This window comes from Diaphorina citri, unplaced genomic scaffold (assembly GCF_000475195.1).
Source record: "Diaphorina citri unplaced genomic scaffold, Diaci psyllid genome assembly version 1.1 scaffold196, whole genome shotgun sequence".
In the NCBI taxonomy this organism is placed as follows: Eukaryota; Metazoa; Arthropoda; class Insecta; order Hemiptera; family Psyllidae; genus Diaphorina; species Diaphorina citri.
The window spans coordinates 54,060-71,329 of NW_007377633.1; the positions used below are offsets into that span (position 1 = coordinate 54,060).

The 17,270-nt window shown below is 37.7% G+C and overlaps 1 protein-coding gene across 1 annotated transcript; it reads left to right on the forward strand.

The window, feature by feature from the left end:
* Window positions 1–2,043: 2,043 nt before the first annotated feature.
* LOC103505812 (myophilin) lies at window positions 2,044–16,006 on the forward strand. Its single transcript, XM_026821040.1, has 7 exons — window positions 2,044–2,083; window positions 2,577–2,631; window positions 3,516–3,648; window positions 8,263–8,399; window positions 11,423–11,617; window positions 14,757–14,961; window positions 15,678–16,006. Exons 1-7 carry the CDS (start codon window positions 2,044–2,046, stop codon window positions 15,846–15,848), a joined length of 936 nt encoding a protein of 311 aa, XP_026676841.1. The 3' UTR covers window positions 15,849–16,006.
* The last annotated feature ends 1,264 nt before the right edge of the window (window positions 16,007–17,270 follow it).

Genomic DNA, 17,270 nt, shown 5'->3' on the forward strand with positions numbered 1-17,270 from the left:
ATTTTTTTGCTGTCATATTGATCTGGACACACTATAGTTAGGGTTGATTGAGAGGCTGACGAAAAACGCGGACCCCGTCTGTACACGGGAAAAGGCGAGGAAGAAGAAGATAGATTAATGTCTGAGTGAGCCCCCGCCATAAGAATATACCTGTGGATTAATATCTACGGTTTACCTGTAATGAAAGTTACCTAAGAAAGTTTATGATATGGAAATGGAAGGTACAAGACCTAAGGGAAGACCAAGATATCGTTATGAAGACACTATCAAGTTTGATGTTGGGAAGAAACAAGGAAACTGGGAAGATATAAAGGCTAACCAAAGGTATAGCAATAGAGTCTGGTGGAGGGGCTTTGTTCATCGACCTGTCCTATAGGATAGAACGATAATGGTTATGTATGTATGTATGTTGCTGCTTTGGTTGTTTTGTTGTTGGTGTTCTTTAGGTTGCTGCACACTGAAGTACGTTGAACGCACCTATATCTGCTGTATGCATAATATATTACGACTAGTATATTCCAGCATTAATGTATTTAGCACAATGACATAGGTGTGTGATTGGATGAAGCGTATGCCACTTGAACTCGATCTAGTCAGTAAATAGTTAACAGATCTTTCCCGCGCTTCCTCAGACAAAGATTGGTATGGTATCACCAGGGTTAGCACTCATATGCTTGGAATCCCTAAGGTTACAACTAGCATAGTCGGTAACTCAGTGCGGCCTTGTTTGTTGTACTGGTATAAAGCGATATCATTCTGTCCTCGACATGATGTTCAAGTAAGATGCGACGTTATGTGAACCAGGTTTAAATGGAACATCAGGAAAACTGAAGAGCATGATAGGTACAGAAACATTGGTAAGGATAGGTAGAGACTTACTCATGTGTTATCTACTTGGAAAATGAGTTCATAGTATGTTTGGTTTGTTTAGTTTGAAAAATGAAATGAACAATGAACCACCATCACACCTCCTTTTATAGTCTGGACAGCAAGTAAATAGAAAAGGTACCCAATACTTAGATATAAGAGACAGCTAAAGTTACATTGCAAAAAATAAAATAAAATCCTTTTATGTCCTCGTAGGTGGAGAAAATACGAGAATGAATGAATGGAACTACCGATCAAACCGCTCAGCCAATTCAGTCTATAAATTGTCCCAGGAGGCGATTGAGCCTGACAAACCCGTTTCTAAAAATATAATCAACGCTCGATGATTTCACATGCCTCATAATATCATAATCAACGAATAATAATCAATGGAGAAAAAACGTTTATCGTTAATACTATGCACTCACAGTTCCTTGGTCTAATCCAGTGGTTCCCAACCTTTTTTCGCCCGCGTACCCCTTGGGTACCCGGATTTAATCTCACGTACCCCCGCCACCATCATAATGAGTACCGGTTACACATACCAAGGTTGATGTGTACCATTATACTATCGAGTTCCAAACACTCTCATTACCTTTTGAAAAAAAAAATCAGTACTTCAGGTCAAAATTCAGTACTTTTCTAAACTGTACTGCATTGATAACCCGTTAAAATTTGCCTTTGTCCGCCATTACACATTGCACAATCTTTTCTCGCGTACCCCCGGAAGGTCTCTCACGTACCCGCAGGGGTACGGTTGAGAACCGCTGGTCTAATCAACGCAATGATGTCATGACGGAGGAATCTAAATTTGTTACCGTAGGTATATTGTGTGGAGATTGGAGATACCATGGAGCTGGTTACTGCTGACAAGGTGGCTGGGGAGAAACGTGAGTTGTTGGTATCAGGGCGGGAGATAGGCAATTGCCTTTTGAAAAAAATCAGTACTTCAGTACCTTGAGGTCAAAATTCAGTACTTTTTTAAACTGTACTGCATTGATAACCCATCAAAATTTGTCCGCCATTACACAATCTTTTCTCGCATACCCCCGGAAGGTCTCTCACGTACCCGCAGGGGTACGGTTGGGAATCGCTGGTCTAATCAACGCAATGATGTCATGACGGAGGAATCTAAATTTGTTACCGTAGGTATATTGTGTGCAGATTGGAGATACCATGGAGCTGGTTACTGCTGACAAGGTGGCTGGGGAGAAACGTGAGTTGTTGGTATCAGGGCGGGAGATAGGCAACCAACCTCTTTGGTCCACACTTCCACAGGTCTAGACCAGAGATTTTCAAGGAGGGCCTGAAGGTATGCGAAGGACACCCTAATAAAGTTTCAATTGAAAATGTTCTTGATGAAACGATTGCGAATGGTACTTTTGAATTCTAAACGTCCCAAAACAAGCCCAGATCACTGATGATGATGATGATGATGATGATGATGATGATGATGATGATGATGATGATGACGACGACGACGACGACACAAAGTAGGCAAACCCCCGAATCAACCGTCATATAGGTATTCAACAAGAATTTTTGTATCAAGAAGAGAATTTATCCAGAAATCCCTTGTCAACATCTTTTTAGATACCCCTAAACTTCAAAGTGCCAAATAGTGACACCCTAATAAAGTTTCAATTGAAAATGTTCTTGATGAAACGATTGCGAATGGTACTTTTGAATTCTAAGCGTTCCAAAACAAGCCCAGATCACTGACGATGATGATGATGATGATGATGACGACGACGACGACACAAAGTAGGCAAACCCCCAAATCAACCATCATAAGAATTTTTGTATCAAGAAGAGAATTTATCCAGAAATCCCTTGTCAACATCTTTTTAGATACCCCTAAACTTCAAAGTGCCAAATAGCTCTAAATACTGCGGTCGAATCTAACTTGAAGGCCAAGTTTTCTGCTTCAATTGAACGCGAACACCCCACTAGGCTAAAACCTTGACCGCTTTGTCACCAGTCTGTTTCTCATTACTGTCCTAGCAGTACCGAAACAAAGTGCTGACATAAATCAACCCATAAGTACGAAGAGGCGTAGACTAATCTGAAGTATCCACTATCCTCAGTCACTTGAAATTTAATATTTATCCAAACGATTAGCACTTGATTCTTCATGACGTTAGCTCATGCATTATTCATTGCAGAAATATGCCTTGACACATAGTCAAAGCAGAGGAAATCTATAAGCCTCTATGAAGTTTGCTTCAATAGATAAAATCAAAGTCTGTCGAACTGTCGTTCTACATAAGCTTTCAGGAGGGTGCATTTTAAAACTTCAGTGAGGGTACCCTTTTCTTCGTTTATGAAGTTTAATATATCACCTTTTGACCGACAAGGGAGGGTCGAGGACACGGTTCTAAATCAATGTAAGTTATGCCCAACAGAATTCGTGATCAAAAACCTACCAAGCAGTATTCAAAACAAATAAAACCATGTAACAAGATTTAGCCATGATAAATGTGTATCTTGGTAAAGAACTTGTTAAAGCAATTAAACTGAACGCCCGTGGAAGATATTTGATAATCACCGTGCGTCCGATAATTAGTAATCGATTTGGTTCAAGAAAATTACTACAGGCAATTCGGTGAACTTGCAAGTATGTTTCCAGTTTATGTGTTTTCAGCCAGTTACAAAGATGGTGAAGAAGTGTTTGAAGGCTATTATATGAAAACAGGTCTTGAAATTGAGAAGAAAGTGCATAGTATGTCTCGGTCTCAGAGTCTGGATCTTGTCGCTTCTTGTGTCTATTGGCTGAAAATGGTTTGAGAGTCCCAGTAACCTTTTCAGACCATTGCTCTTAGTACATTGACCATAATCCAAAGCAGCAGAATACCTACATACGACCCATGGTGTTTGGAACGTGAGTTTACTGATAACATTATAATGATAAATAAAAATTATAATAGGTCAGTAGTTACTCACATTACCTACTGATAAAACTTTTTTTGCAAAGATGAGTCACTGATCCCATTTAAAAATATCCAAATAAAAGCAAAGCAGCAGAATACCTACATACGACCCATGGTGTTTGGAACGTAAATTTACTGATAACATTATATTGATAAATAAAAATTATTATACCTAGGTCAGTAGTTACTCACATTACCTACTGATAAAACTTTTTTTGCAAAGATGAGTCACTGATCCCATTTAAAAATATCCAAATAAAAAATTCATCCAGCTTCATAGTGAATAGGAATGTGGTAAGGGATTTTTAAATCATTTCCTAGAAAAATGATATGGCAGTTCGCCGAATCATTCGCCATTACCAATTCGAAGAACTGTAGACTGGCATAAAATTCGTACCCGACCAAAGTCATTGACAATGATTTGTGTTAATGTCAATCTTGAATCCCTCAGGCCAGTCTACATTAGTAACAGTATCATGGGTAGTGTAAAACTCTAGACAACACTCGTACTCTCCACGTTACCCTTATATAGACTGGCATAAAATTCGTACCCGACCAAAGTCATTGACAATGATTTGTGTTAATGTCAATCTCGAATCCCTCAGGCCAGTCTACATTAGTAACAGTATCATGGGTAGTGTAAAACTCTAGACAACACTCGTACTCTCCACGTTACCCTTATTTGTATAAATTGTAATAAAACTTCTGTCCATACAAGGAAAGATATTTTTCAAACTATACATTCATTTACATGAAATTACGTTTTCCACTTTGTATCGAAGAATAGAGTGTGTGGGGATTCATGATCTGGTTTTATTCTTGTTCTATGTAGCTTGACTCAGAACATTACTAAAAGTTAATAAACAGGAACTGAAGATGGAAAAAGATAAAAAGCCTCTGGTATGGAATAAGAGTTATAAAGGAAAGTGGAAAAAAGGAGACTGAAGGACAATGTGGAAAAGCGTATAAATGACAAGGGATAAGGAGAACAGATTACCACTCAGAGAGAGAGAGAGAGAGAGAGACAGACAGACAGAGAGAGAGAGAGGGGGGAGGGAGGAGGAAGGAAAAGAGAAGAGTTGTGGGAAGGCAAAATTAACTCAAAACTGTCCCTTCAAGACATGTACGTGAGAGCACAAGAAGGCCTATTGAAAAGATGAAAGGCGTAGGAGAGATACAGGCTAAGTATTGAAAAAAATCTGGTGTGAACATCACACGACTTTCTATTACATTTGCAGAATACGTAGGTATTTGAAAAGAAATAGAAAGTAAAAATTTAGTTGTTCTAGGTATTATACAGATCTCTAATTAACATTCATTCAACAACTCTTTCTCTGTCAAATTAGGACGGATTTTCCACCAGTCCAGAATACAATTTTGCAATACCTTCAATTCTACTGAACACTTAGTAAACACTGAGGCATACAACGTCACGTAAAGGAAATAATAGAAGAGAATTCCCGGATATCCTCGAAAGATTGGCTAACCAGTGACTTCTCAGTACGTCAACGTCATCTTTCATAATAGAAATTTTGCGAACACTGTACTGAGTGCATACAGAAGCATACATACTGCCCCTCATAACAGTCACAACATACGCGAGTATGTGCTGCATTGACATTATATCAAAGCATTCAAACAACACAGCACCAAAAGCATAGCGCATATTCAGTACTAGCAGAAGCATTGTATTTCACACTCCGAGTGTAGGCACTTCAGTTTTGTCTCATTGCTATTTTGCAGCAAGACCTGCCTATTGTGAATTATAGTTGAAAAATCTATCTGAGCTCTGGTGTACAGACCTCTTTCCTAACGAAGTCCTGATGGTTGTCCACCATCAAGCATACACTGTAGATACTTCCGTCACATAGATGATGATATCAGTCTTAGATGGGAAAGCCGAAACAATGCGAATGCTACACTCAGAACATTACTAATAGTAAATTTAATAAACAGGAACTGAAGATGGAAAAAGATAAAAAGCCTCTGGTATGGAATAAGAGTTATAAAAGAAAGTGGAAAAAAAGGAGACTGAAGGACTATGTGGAAAAGCGTATAAATGACAAGGGATAAGGAGAACAGATTACCACTCAGAGAGAGAGAGAGAGAGAGAGAGAGAGAGAGAGAGGGGGGAGGGAGGAGGATGTCTTCTTACCACTAAGCATTCGAACCTTATGCTTAACAATATGCTCATTTCACGTAGGAAAAAAGCTAAAGTTCATTTGAGGTCAGTAATTTTTCAGCCTGTATGTACATTAAATGCACTAATTAGTGATATGTATCATGTATATTTGTATATGCAATTATGCACTAATGAGTGACAGGGTGAAAAAAAAATCCACTCAAACTTGAGTTGCTTATTTTTCAATGGAAGATTTTTTTGGCCTTCTACTTCCTGGGAAATCTAGGTAATTTTCTTCGAAGATTTTCTTTAGACATAATATGCTAGGACAGACGTACTCGTGCATGGCTTTATTATTTTTTCTCTTTTACCGTTTTTGCTTTCCTGATCTTTTTATCATTCTCTAAAAAATCCTTCTCTGCCTTAGCTCCTTTTAAGATAATTCAGACTGAATAGCCTGTTTGGTGGGCTTAAAGCTATCATGAAAATTCGACCATTCCTAGATATTCTGGAATATCTTGCTCACCAATATGTTCTTCGGAAAACGAATTTCCGGACACCCTGTATAGGTACATGAGAGCAAACATACATTCAGAAGTTGTCAATGGCTAATTGAACTTTTTTAATGGGAAGAAACATTCTTGGCTGGTTTCTCTGACATGACAAATGCTTTTGTTTGAAACTTCAAAGCTCAAATGTATGCATCTTGCACACTCATAATTAAACTTCATTCGAAAAAAAAAAGAAAGAAAAGGTGTAATTAGCGTGAAATTAGACTGCAAAATGTTTCGTTTTGTGGCAGAACTGCCTTCAGACTGCTCTCCTACACACATGTACCTTTTCTTTTTCGTGACTAGCAATGTTGTTCTAGTGTGAAACAAGTCACGGTAAAACTTGAGATTTGAACAAATCCGCGAGGTGTAAAGTGGAGTGAAATCTTGACAGCTCGTGCTGTTCTAGATTTTGAACCAAAGAGGATGCATTTGGTTCCTTTCTTCACTGTCATTCAGAGAGAGATCTGAATCAAGAGAACGTTCAATGCATCATGCTGATGGTGCTTTTATTTATGTTTTGCCGGTTTTCACATCACGATTAGTACATCGTACGTGTCGTATTTATTTGTTTAAAAGCTGCTTTGGTTGTTTTGTTGTTGGTGTTCTTTAGGTTGCTGCACACTGAAGTACGTTGAACGCACCTATATCTGCTGTATGCATAATATATTACGACTAGGATATTCCAGCATTAATGTATTTAGCACAATGACATAGGTGTGTGATTGGATGAAGCGTATGCCACTTGAACTCGATCTAGTCAGTAAAGTGTTTAAAAAGCACTTGGGTATGTACCTAACCGAGTTCTCGTCATTACATGGAAACCGTACATATTTATATACTTTCCTATATAAATAATATCTACTGATAGGACAAGGGAAGTAAAAACAAGAGACAGTCTGCTGTCTTCAGCGGTGGTATCACCAAGATTACCAAAATATCCCAGAAAATCCATTCCATACTATGTTATAGTCACGTACTAGTACCAGTTTATACCAAATAATTAAACAACCTGTTAATGTAAACAGTCTTTACTTTTGACAAAACATAGGTAGATATTATTTGAATCGTTCAAAATTCCTACATCCCCTCATGGACTGGAATCTAGATGGTGGGCTGTTATAACACCCGGATAACAAGACCGCACGCTTTACAAGGGTATACCAGCTGACCTATTGAGTCGTCCTACATAGACATTAAACTACCTCATTACTAATCTTTCTGTCAGCTGTGCCCTAACCTACATAATGTTTTGTAGGTCTATATTTTTACTTTCTGTAACCCATGTTATAACAAAGATAGGAATATCTCAAAATCCCTCGGTATCTGGCATAGGTACCTAATTAAATTACCTATCTATTGTGTTTGAAAAATACTATAAAAAGCCTTTTTGGTACTCAATCCGTCTAAATGGGAATTTAGTTTGGACATATTAATTATAAGTACCTACCTACCTACAATATTGACAGACTATTTATTTATTATTGATCATTTCATTTACCGTTTTCGGTAGTTAATCTTCTTCTTTGCCTTTTCCCGTGTACAGACGGGATCGGCGTTTTTCGTCAGCCTCGCAGCCCCAACTAGGGTGATTGCTTTGGGCTGACATTTGGTTTTGGCTACAAATTTTACGAGTAGCTGCCTTTGGCACTCAACCTTTGCTATATCTTTAGTGAGGGAAATTCAGTTTAAAGTTCCCCAACCAGACGAAGCTGGTCTAATCCCTATTTAACGTCCCCCAGCCAGAGAAAAAAAGTTGACTGACGTCATATTTTCCCTGTTTTGTTTTCAGATCAACAGTAAATACAGTGAGGAACTCGCCCAGGAGTGTCTGGAATGGATTCGGGAAATCACAGGAGAAAATATCGACACAAGCGGGAACATGGATAACTTCTACGAAATACTGAAAGATGGAACATTACTGTGCAAGTAAGTTGACTAATCTCTGCTCTTTAATTCTATGTTGACATGTATGTTGGCCGTTTTTTCCGTTTTTGAGCGTGCGCGCAGACGCAGACGTTAACATTAATTTCAATATTAGGGCGGGGAATAAAAGTGTATGAAATCTATAACTTTTACAATCTTTTTAAACCCATCGGACGTGGTAAGTGATTGATGATTGATATCTTTAATTCTATGTTGACATGTATGTTGGCCGTTTTTTTCCGTTTTTGAGCGTGCGCGAACAGCAGCGCAGATGTTAACATTAATTTCAACATTAGGGCGGGGAATAAAAGTGTATGAAATCTATAACTTTTACAATCTTTTTAAACCCATCGGACGTGGTAAGTGATTGATGATTGATCCTGGCTTTCTATACACCTAATAATAGTATCTGAGGAACAAAAAAACATAAACCCTGCTTATGAAATAACTAATTAAAAAAAAAAAAATCCCGGCCCTCATTTTTTAGAACGACCGTAGCGTAATACCCACATTCCTTCAGGAGGGACTTACTCACTCCCGTGACTTGTACCTATACATACCAGGCTTATTATTATCCCTTTGAAAAAAAAAAAAAAAAAAAAAAAACGGTGTGGGGGGGGTTGGGGGTGTAGCTTGATAAGTCCACAGGTCGGTGATAAGTCGTCTTTAGATAAAGAACCTATTAGGGGATAAAAGGGGATGGATCGGTCACTTCTACATATGAACCCTGTCCTGTACTTTTAGAACATTAAGTTAGACTTAGCTGAGATGGTAGCTTGATAAGTCCACAGGTCGGTAATAAGTCGTCTTTAGATAAAGAACCTGTTAGGGGATAAAAGGGGATGGATCGGTCACTTCTACATATGAACCCTGTCCTGTACTTTTAGAACATTAAGTTAGACTTAGCTGAGATCTTAGATTGTTTGAGTTTACAATCGTAGTAGATTCGAGTTTTTAATTTATCTCGCACGCCGACATGATACCTAGTATGATACAATTTCTATGCCATCATACAAAAAAAGAAGAGACCCCAAATCACAGACGCAATTGACACCAAGAGATACTTGAGTGTCTTCTTAATACTAAGCATTCGAACCTTATGCTTAACAATATGCTCATTTCACGTAGGAAAAAAGCTAAAGTTTATTTGAGGTCAGTAATTTTTCAGCCTGTATGTACATTAAATGCACTAATTAGTGATATGTATCATGTATATTTGTATATGCAATTAATGCACTAATGAGTGACAGGGTGAAAAAAATTCCGCTCAAACTTGAGTTGCTTATTTTTCAATGGAAGATTTTTTTGGCCTTCTACTTCCTGGGAAATCTAGGTAATTTTCTTCGAAGATTTTCTTTAGAGATAATATGCTAGGACAGACGTGCTCGTGCATGGCTTTATTATTTTTTCTCTTTTACCGTTTTTGCTTTCCTGATCTTTTTTGTCATTCTCTAAAAAATCCTTCTCTGCCTTAGCTCCTTTTAAGATAATTCAGACTAAGAATAGCCTGTTTGGTGGGCTAAAAGCTATCATGAAAATTCGACCATCCCTAGATATTCTGGAATATCTTGCTCACCAATATGTTCTTCGGAATCAAACGAATTTCCGGACACCCTGTATAGGTACATGAGAGCAAACATACATTCAGAAGTTGTCAATGGCTATAATTGAACTTTTTTAATGGGAAGAAACATTCTTGGCTGGTTTCTCTGACATGACAAATGCTTTTGTTTGAAACTTCAAAGCTCAAATGTATGCATCTTGCACACTCATAATTAAACTTCATTCGAAAAAAAAAAGAAAGAAAAGGTGTAATTAGCGTGAAATTAGACTGCAAAATGTTTCGTTTTGTGGCAGAACTGCCTACAAGAAGGCCTATTGAAAAGATGAAAGGCGTAGGAGAGATACAGGCTTAGTGTTGAAAAAAAGAAAATGAACAGAACAAAAGGTAACAAGGTATAATGCAAGTGTCTGGATGCAATGACGGGATAAGGTTTTGCATAAATCATAGAAATACCGAGGCTTTCATTTCTGCTGGAATTGTTGCTGCTTTGGTTGTTTTGTTGTTGGTGTTCTTTAGGTTGCTGCACACTGAAGTACGTTGAACGCACCTATATCTGCTGTGTGCATAATATATTACGACTAGTATATTCCAGCATTAATGTATTTAGCACAATGACATAGGTGTGTGATTGGATGAAGCGTATGCCACTTGAACTCGATCTAGTCAGTAAATAGTTAACAGATCTTTCCCGCGCTTCCTCAGACAAAGATTGGTATGGTATCACCAGGGTTAGCACTCATATGCTTGGAATCCCTAAGGTTACAACTAGCATAGTCGGTAACTCAGTGCGGCCTTGTTTGTTGTACTTGTATAAAGCGATATCATTCTGTCCTCGACATGATGTTCAAGTAAGATGCGACGTTATGTGAACCAGGTTTAAATGGAACATCAGGAAAACTGAAAAGCATGATAGGTACAGAAACATTGATAAGGATAGGTAAAGACTTACTCATGTGTTATCTACTTGGAAAATGAGTTCATAGGATGTTTGGTTTGTTTAGTTTGAAAAATGAAATGAACAATGAACCACCACCATACCTCCTTTTATAGTCTGGACAGCAAGTAAATAGAAAAGGTACCCAATACTTAGATATAAGAGACAGCTAAAGTTACATTGCAAAAAATAAAATAAAATCCTTTTATGTCCTCGTAGGTGGATAAAATACGAGAATGAATGAATGGAACTACCGATCAAACCGCTCAGCCAATTCAATCTATAAATTGTCCCAGGAGGCGATTGAGCCTGACAAACCCGTTTCTAAAAATATAATCAACGCTCGATGATTTCACATGCCTCATAAGCAGCTCCAAAGATAAAAAATGACCTAGGAACCTAATGTTGTCGTTTTAATGATTTTTCTATCTTTCCTCCCCTAATGCCCTTTGCTATAATATCTTGAGCGAGGGAAATTCAGTTTAAAATCCCCCAGGCAGACGAAGGTGGTCTAATCCCTGTTTAACGTCCCCCAGCCAGAGAAAAAAAGTTGACTGACGTCATATTTTCCCTGTTTTGTTTCCAGATCAACAGTAAATACAGTGAGGAACTCGCCCAGGAGTGTCTGGAATGGATTCGGGAAATCACAGGAGAAAATATCGACACAAGCGGGAACATGGATAACTTCTACGAAATACTGAAAGATGGAACATTACTGTGCAAGTAAGTTGACTAATCTCTGCTCTTTAATTCTATGTTGACATGTATGTTGGCCGTTTTTTCCGTTTTTGAGCGTGCGCGCAGACGCAGACGTTAACATTAATTTCAATATTAGGGCGGGGAATAAAAGTGTAAAAAAAAAAAAAAAAAAAAAAAATGCGGTCTGTGGTGTTAGGTGTACATGTTTTAGCTATCACGTAAAATTGTCCGAAACAGCCTGCAGCTGTCGTGTGGTGTGTATTGTCATGTACCAGTCTGACGGTATCTGAGGTAAATATTTGGAAAAAAAGCAATTATAACATTTTGATTTAGAAAAAAAGGTAGGCAATTAAAAACAAGACACCTCCTATCAATGGCAAAAATTTTAGGCGATGAAATTAAATTTTCCTTCCACAAAATAAAAAACCTGTCAGCAATGTATTAGATTTAATTAGATTTAGAAATAGGCAAATAGGTATGTATTTTTATATTTATACCTAAGCAGGTGAAAAATTCCCCCTTTGGCCATATCTTAAATAGATATTTTGTACACTATCTAACTGAAACACTCAAATCTGACCGAATCATCTTTTGCATAGGAATCGAGTTCAATTTTACCCTAATACCTTACTTCTTTATATATTTTATCCCAATAGGTGTCTATTGTTTTGTTCATTCAATTTGTGTCTGAAGCTTTGAACAATAAACTTCGAGCATTCATTATGTTAAAGATGGGTAGACAGGCACATCTTTCCGAGACAAAAAAAATAATTGAAACGAGAGAAAAAGGGTTTTTGTTTTTTACTCTTAGAACGCCTACGTTTTTATTTTTTCTAACACGAATCTTCCATTATATTTACATAGGTTCCTCTTGTCTTCGAAGTAAAAACAAGGCCGAAGAGACTTGAGTTTTTATCGTAAACGGTTAGTTGACTGGCCTGTTCACATACCTGCCTGCCTGAAAGATGATGGGAAGTAAGGTTTTTTTTCAACTATTTTTATAATGTATATTGGTGCATCGACCTATATATTACGGCTAGAGGCCATCACCCCGGTGTATGGCAGAAAAAAAAAAGATATCCTTTATTCTGCCATCACCATTCGGCTACAGCTGACAACAACAACAACAACAACAACAACAACAACAACGATTAATAAAAAAAAAAAAATAGAATTTGGACGTGCAAACACATCAAAACGGTGTAAAAACAAGGCCGAAGAGAGTTAAGTTTTTATCGTAAACGGTTAGTTGACTGGCCTGTTCACATACCTGCCTGCCTGAAAGATGATGGCAAGTAAGTTTTTTTTCAACTATTTTTATAATGTATATTGGTGCATCGACCTATATTACGGCTAGAGGCCATCACCCCGGTGTATGGCAGAAAAAAAAAGATATCCTTTATTCTGCCATCACCATTCGGCTACAGCTGACAACAACAGCAACAACAACAACGTCTACTAATAAAAAAAGTTTAGAATTTGGACGTGCAAACACATCAAAACGGCTCCCAGCAGCCCACTAGGTATTTCTATTGAAAGTTCCAAGAACTGTCTGCACACTCTAAGTAAAAAGTTCCCAACATGATAGCCTCAGTAAAATATACAATGTCTGCCTACAATACCCAATGCAGAAACGTCTAACGGGAGAAAACCCATCAAAACCACCTTGGCATGCGAAGTATCCTAGGTATATTAGAGAAAAGCCTCATTTAATTTTACTTACCATAAGGTTGGAAGTGGTTGCATTTTATTTTTTAGTGCAAACTTTTCTCTTTCTACCATTAAATTTGTAAAGAAAATACAAAGTAATTTATACTGTGTGCCTCTGCACAAGTAGGTAGGTAGTCTTTTATCGAAGGTATGTTAGGAAAATATGCACTATTCATCTTACAACAGAAGAAGTTAGAAGTAGGTACCTATGTAACATATCAATCAAACATTTAGGAAGTGACACTTCCTAGAATCATCGGAACATTTCTAGACGTCCAGGAAGTCCTTGGCCTCTCGGAAAATTAAAGTATTCTAGATATAGAATTTCTACTTTTAGGTGAAAATCAGGAAATGATAATCCCAAAACTGAAAAGCCACCCTTTGCGGGTTAACCGGGCACCCTGTATATGCACACAAGCCATGAAGACGTGAAAATTAGGAAAATATGCACTATTCATCTTACAACAAAAGAAGTTAGAAGTAGGTACCTATGTAACATATCAATCAAACATTTATTAGGAAGTGACACTTCCTAGAATCATTGGAACATTTCTAGACGTCCAAGAAGTCCTTGGCCTCTCGGAAAATTAAAGTATTCTAGATATAGAATTTCTACTTTTAGGTGAAAATGAGGAAATGATAATCCCAAAACTGAAAAGCCACCCTTTGCGGGTTAACCGGGCACCCTGTATATGCACACAAGCCATGAAGACGTGAAAAATAAAATGTGAAAAATTCAACCCATCAAATGCACTCTCTGACTCTCTTTTAGTCTTCTCCTTCTTCCTCTTCTTTATCTTATTCTTGTTCTCTTTACTACCACCTTCACTTTTCTGTTTACCATAAGCACCACACCAGCAATATGAGGATGTTACGATTTGTCTGCATCTTCCTCTTATTCTTGTTCTCTTTACTACCACCTTCACTTTTCTGTTTACCATAAGCACCACACCAGCAATATGAGGATGTTACGATTTGTCTAGTATGTTTACTTTGCGTCTCAGGAAATGTTCGTCAGGTGTTTTCCCTTCTAGTGAGTAGTGATGGTAGAAGTGGATGAAAATGGTACAATGTTTTGAAGAAGTTTTCCGTTTTCTCGCTTCTCGACACATGCTGTTAACTGAGGGTGTCATTATTGTGGAATTGATTTGACAAGAAAGTTTCGTCTGTATTCAGCGCTGAAATGGTTGACATTGGTTTGTGACGAGTGCTATCGCAGGAACGTTTTTGCCTGTCGACGAACATTGATGAACTGGAGTTCGGGAGGTAGTTCTTTCCAAGGTACAAAAATCCATGCGTTTTTCAGTTGCCCATCTAGGATTCTAATCAGAATCAGAATCAGAGCAGCTCCAAAGATAAAAAATGACCTAGGAACCTAATGTTGTCGTTTTAATGATTTTTCTATCTTTCCTCCCCTAACTTAATTTTTCATTTTATTTATTTACTTTTTCAGATTGGTCAACGATCTGAAACCGAATTCCGTCAAGAAAATCAACGTCAGCACAATGGCATTCAAATGCATGGAAAATATCAACTGCTTCCTTGATGTGGCCAGAGAAATGGGAGTCCCAGCACAGGAGACTTTCCAGACTGTGGATCTGTGGGAGAGACAAAACTTGAACTCAGTCGTCATCTGTTTGCAGTCTCTGGGAAGGAAGGCAAGTATAAACTCTAGAAATTTCAATTTAAAAGCCATAAGTCTCCTCTGGGAACTCTCAGTAAAATTTCATAGAGCAATTTCAACCTGTCCCTGCGTTTTGAACCCAAACTGTTAAAATTTAACTGAACCACATGTATATTTGTATAACCTTCCCCAGAGCAATACGTACTCATCTATGTGTAATATGCATGTACCAAATTTGGTGTTTCTGGATGCAAAACTCTATACCTATTTGTACACCGAACAAACAACCAGATATAGGTAGATTTTCATTATTATTTTATAGCAGACTTATGGCCCCATTGTGCTTGTTATACTCACCTATGTGTAATATGCATGTACCAAATTTGGTGTTTCTGGATGCAAAACTCTATATCTACCTATTTGTACACCGAACAAACAACCAGATATAGGTAGATTTTCATTATTATTTTATAGCAGACTTATGGCCCCATTGTGCTTGTTTTCCGCTTCTTGAAAGTCAAACGAGTGTAGAGATAAGCGGTCAATAAATTCGCCACAAAGCAATGTGATAAGAAAACAATTAAATTACGAACAGATTAAGTTAAATACTTGCACGTACATATTTGTAGGTATAACAATCATGTTTAGACTTTATCATGAACAATTGCCAATTATTTTCCACTGCCTACTCTAAACTTAATGTTGATAATTCATTCGGAGGTACTTAATTTAGTTTATTTCTGCACACAGGGAGGTAACTATGGCAAACCCAGCATCGGTCCTAAGGAGGCTGACAAGAACGTCCGACACTTCACAGAGGAACAACTGAAAGCCGGACAAACTGTTATCAGTTTACAATATGGAAGTAACAAGGGTGCCAACCAATCCGGAATCAATTTTGGAAACACACGGCATATGTAGAAAAAAAAACCTGACCAAATCCGGGCCGAACAATACTACTATCCATTACCTTGGCCAAGGTATATCTACTCCACAGTAGCCCAAGCTTAACGGAGTAGAAAACAAACAAAGCGGCTCTTCAAAAATTTCACAACATTAAGTACATACCTACTGCTCCTTCTACCTTAAATTGAATGTTTATGCGAATTGGATCTTCCGTTTATTCGGTCTTGTTTAAAAAGCACTTGGGTATGTACCTAACCGAGTTCTCGTCATTACATGGAAACCGTACATATTTATCTTTCCTATATAAATAATATCTACTGATAGGACAAGGAAAGTAAAAACAAGAGACAGTCTGCTGTCTTCAGCGGTGGTATCACCAAGATTACCAAAATATTCCAGAAAATCCATTCCATACTATGTTATAGTCACGTACTAGTACCAGTTTATACCAAATAATTAAACGACCTGTTAATGTAAACAGTCTTTACTTTTGACAAAACATAGGTAGAGATATTATTTGAATCGTTCAAAATTCCTACATCCCCTCATGGACTGGAATCTAGATGGTGGGCTGTTATAACACCTGGATAACAAGACCGCACGCTTTACAAGGGTATACCAGCTGACCTATTGGGTCGTCCTACATAGACATTAAACTACCTCATTACAGTCATTACTATTCTGTCAGCTGTGCCCTAACCTACATAATGTTTTGTAGGTCTATATTTTTACTTTCTGTAACCCATGTTATAACAAAGATAGGAATATCTCAAAATCCCTCGGTATCTGGCATAGGTACCTATTTAAATTACCTATCTACCTATTGTGTTTGAACAATACTTTAAAAAGCCTTTTTGGTACTCAATCCGTCTAAATGGGAATTTAGTTTGGACATATTAATTATAAGTACCTACCTACCTACAATATTGACAGACTATTTATTTATTATTGATCATTTCATTTACCGTTTTCGGTAGTTAATCTTCTTCTTTGCCTTTTCCCGTGTACAGACGGGGTCGGCGTTTTTCGTCAGCCTCGCAGCCCCAACTAGGGTGATTGCTTTGGGCTGACATTTGGTTTTGGCTACAAATTTTACGAGTAGATGCCCTTTGCTATAATATCTTGAGCGAGGGAAATTCAGTTTAAAATCCCCCAGGCAGACGAAGGTGGTCTAATCCCTGTTTAACGTCCCCCAGCCAGAGAAAAAAAGTTGACTGACGTCATATTTTCCCTGTTTTGTTTCCAGATCAACAGTAAATACAGTGAGGAACTCGCCCAGGAGTGTCTGGAATGGATTCGGGAAATCACAGGAGAAAATATCGACACAAGCGGGAACATGGATAACTTCTACGAAATACTGAGTTTTGATTTCCCTTCACATTTTAGGAATTTTCATTTCTAATATTATTGTCCAATACGATACCTATACTACATTTT

Bases quoted from the DNA above. Each gene is read 5' to 3' on its own strand.
- LOC103505812 (XM_026821040.1), top strand. From the start codon at position 2,044: ATGGAGCTGGTTACTGCTGACAAGGTGGCTGGGGAGAAAC. The intron at 3,649-8,262 runs GTTTGAGAGTCC...TTTTGTTTTCAG, and splicing joins GTGTCTATTGGCTGAAAATG to ATCAACAGTAAATACAGTGA. The intron at 11,618-14,756 runs GTAAGTTGACTA...TTACTTTTTCAG, and splicing joins GATGGAACATTACTGTGCAA to ATTGGTCAACGATCTGAAAC.